At 44.4% G+C, this 1,287-nt stretch overlaps 1 protein-coding gene across 1 annotated transcript in view; it reads left to right on the plus strand.

The window, feature by feature from the left end:
- The window catches only part of DYNLRB1 (dynein light chain roadblock-type 1), a 20,870-nt gene extending 20,533 nt beyond the window's left edge, over nucleotides 1-337 (plus strand). Inside the window, exon 5 of the mRNA XM_029918449.1 lies at nucleotides 1-337. Within this exon, the coding sequence (XP_029774309.1) occupies nucleotides 1-22 (22 nt within the window). The 3' untranslated portion in view covers nucleotides 23-337.
- The last annotated feature ends 950 nt before the right edge of the window (nucleotides 338-1,287 follow it).

Here is a 1,287-nt window from a genome sequence, read left to right on the forward strand (position 1 = left end):
GATTCAGAATCCAACTGAATAAGCCACTCTCTTGGCTCCCTGCATCATTCCTTAATTTAATAGTCCCCAAGAATAATGATGTTAATCATATCAGCCAACTGGCAGGTGGAAATCACCTTAGAGCCTACTTAGACCAGTCTAGTGACCAAAGTCATCAAAGTTGTCCTTCTGCTGGCCAATCACCCTTGAGTTCCTGGGTAGGCCTTCTTTCCTCATCTCCAGATTTTGGAGCAAGAGCTTTGAGCAGCCTGCACCCTGCTTCCTTATGATCTTCCGTTCACTTTGTCACCCTTGGAAAAGGCTGTTTTTCTTTAACTAAAAATAACTGAAATGCTTACCCTGCTGTGTGTCTTTAAACACTAGGTTGAAAAGGCCTTTCTGCCTCTCTCTTCCTGTATCATCACATGGTCTAAATGCTGAGCCCCAGTGCTGCCTCCAGCCTCCATAGCAGATTGTGCCCATGGTTCAGAGACACCTGCTCCTTGCTGCCCCTGTGGCCACACATGCTGAACTGAGTCTGGTTTATAATTGGTACTCTGTTTCTGGGTCTCTTGTCTCTAGCCATCCGTCTTATCATTTCCCACTCCCACCAATGTTTCCGAAAGATTGTTTTTTTCTGCTACACTGGGGATAGGAAAGGAGTGATGTTTGTTGAGTACCCAGGATGCACCAGGCGTGTTACATACCTTGGCTTATATCATCCTCACAGAACCCTACAGTGTTAAAGCCATATTAAAGATGAGGAAATTGGGGTGTAGAGAATGACTTGCCCAAGGTTTCACAACTGGGGCAGAGTCTCAGACTCTAGAAGCTGTTTTTTCTGCACCTTCTTCCCAGAATCCCTGATGGTCCTGTTTACCTGCGCAAGTACATCGTGGGTAAACATGTGCCTTCCCTCAGACTCATGTGTGGGTCCCAGGACATGCCTGCTACTCTGTGAGGCCCCGTCATCCAGTAGCACTCTGGGACTCCCCCCCAGAGACTACATGTAATTATTTTTTACTAGGGCTTTTCTTTTTGTCTTTTTTTTTTTCTTGTTACCTTGGGAACAAGAGGTAAAAAACTGTATTGTATAAACCTTGAAATCCCCCTTCATTGTCCTTCATACACCAGAAGTAACCTTTGTCTACAGTGAGTTCGTCCATCTAGCAAAAATATTTCTCTAAATTTTCCAGTGCAGTTTCCTTAATGGTGTCAGGGGAGTAAAAAATATACCCTTGGGAGCCTAGGGATGTGGTTCATAAGGGTTCAGCAAAATTTCTTCAAACTCTCTCTTTTTAGTGAAAG

The sequence above is a fragment of the Suricata suricatta genome, chromosome 12 (genome assembly GCF_006229205.1).
Source record: "Suricata suricatta isolate VVHF042 chromosome 12, meerkat_22Aug2017_6uvM2_HiC, whole genome shotgun sequence".
Taxonomy (NCBI): domain Eukaryota; kingdom Metazoa; phylum Chordata; class Mammalia; order Carnivora; family Herpestidae; genus Suricata; species Suricata suricatta.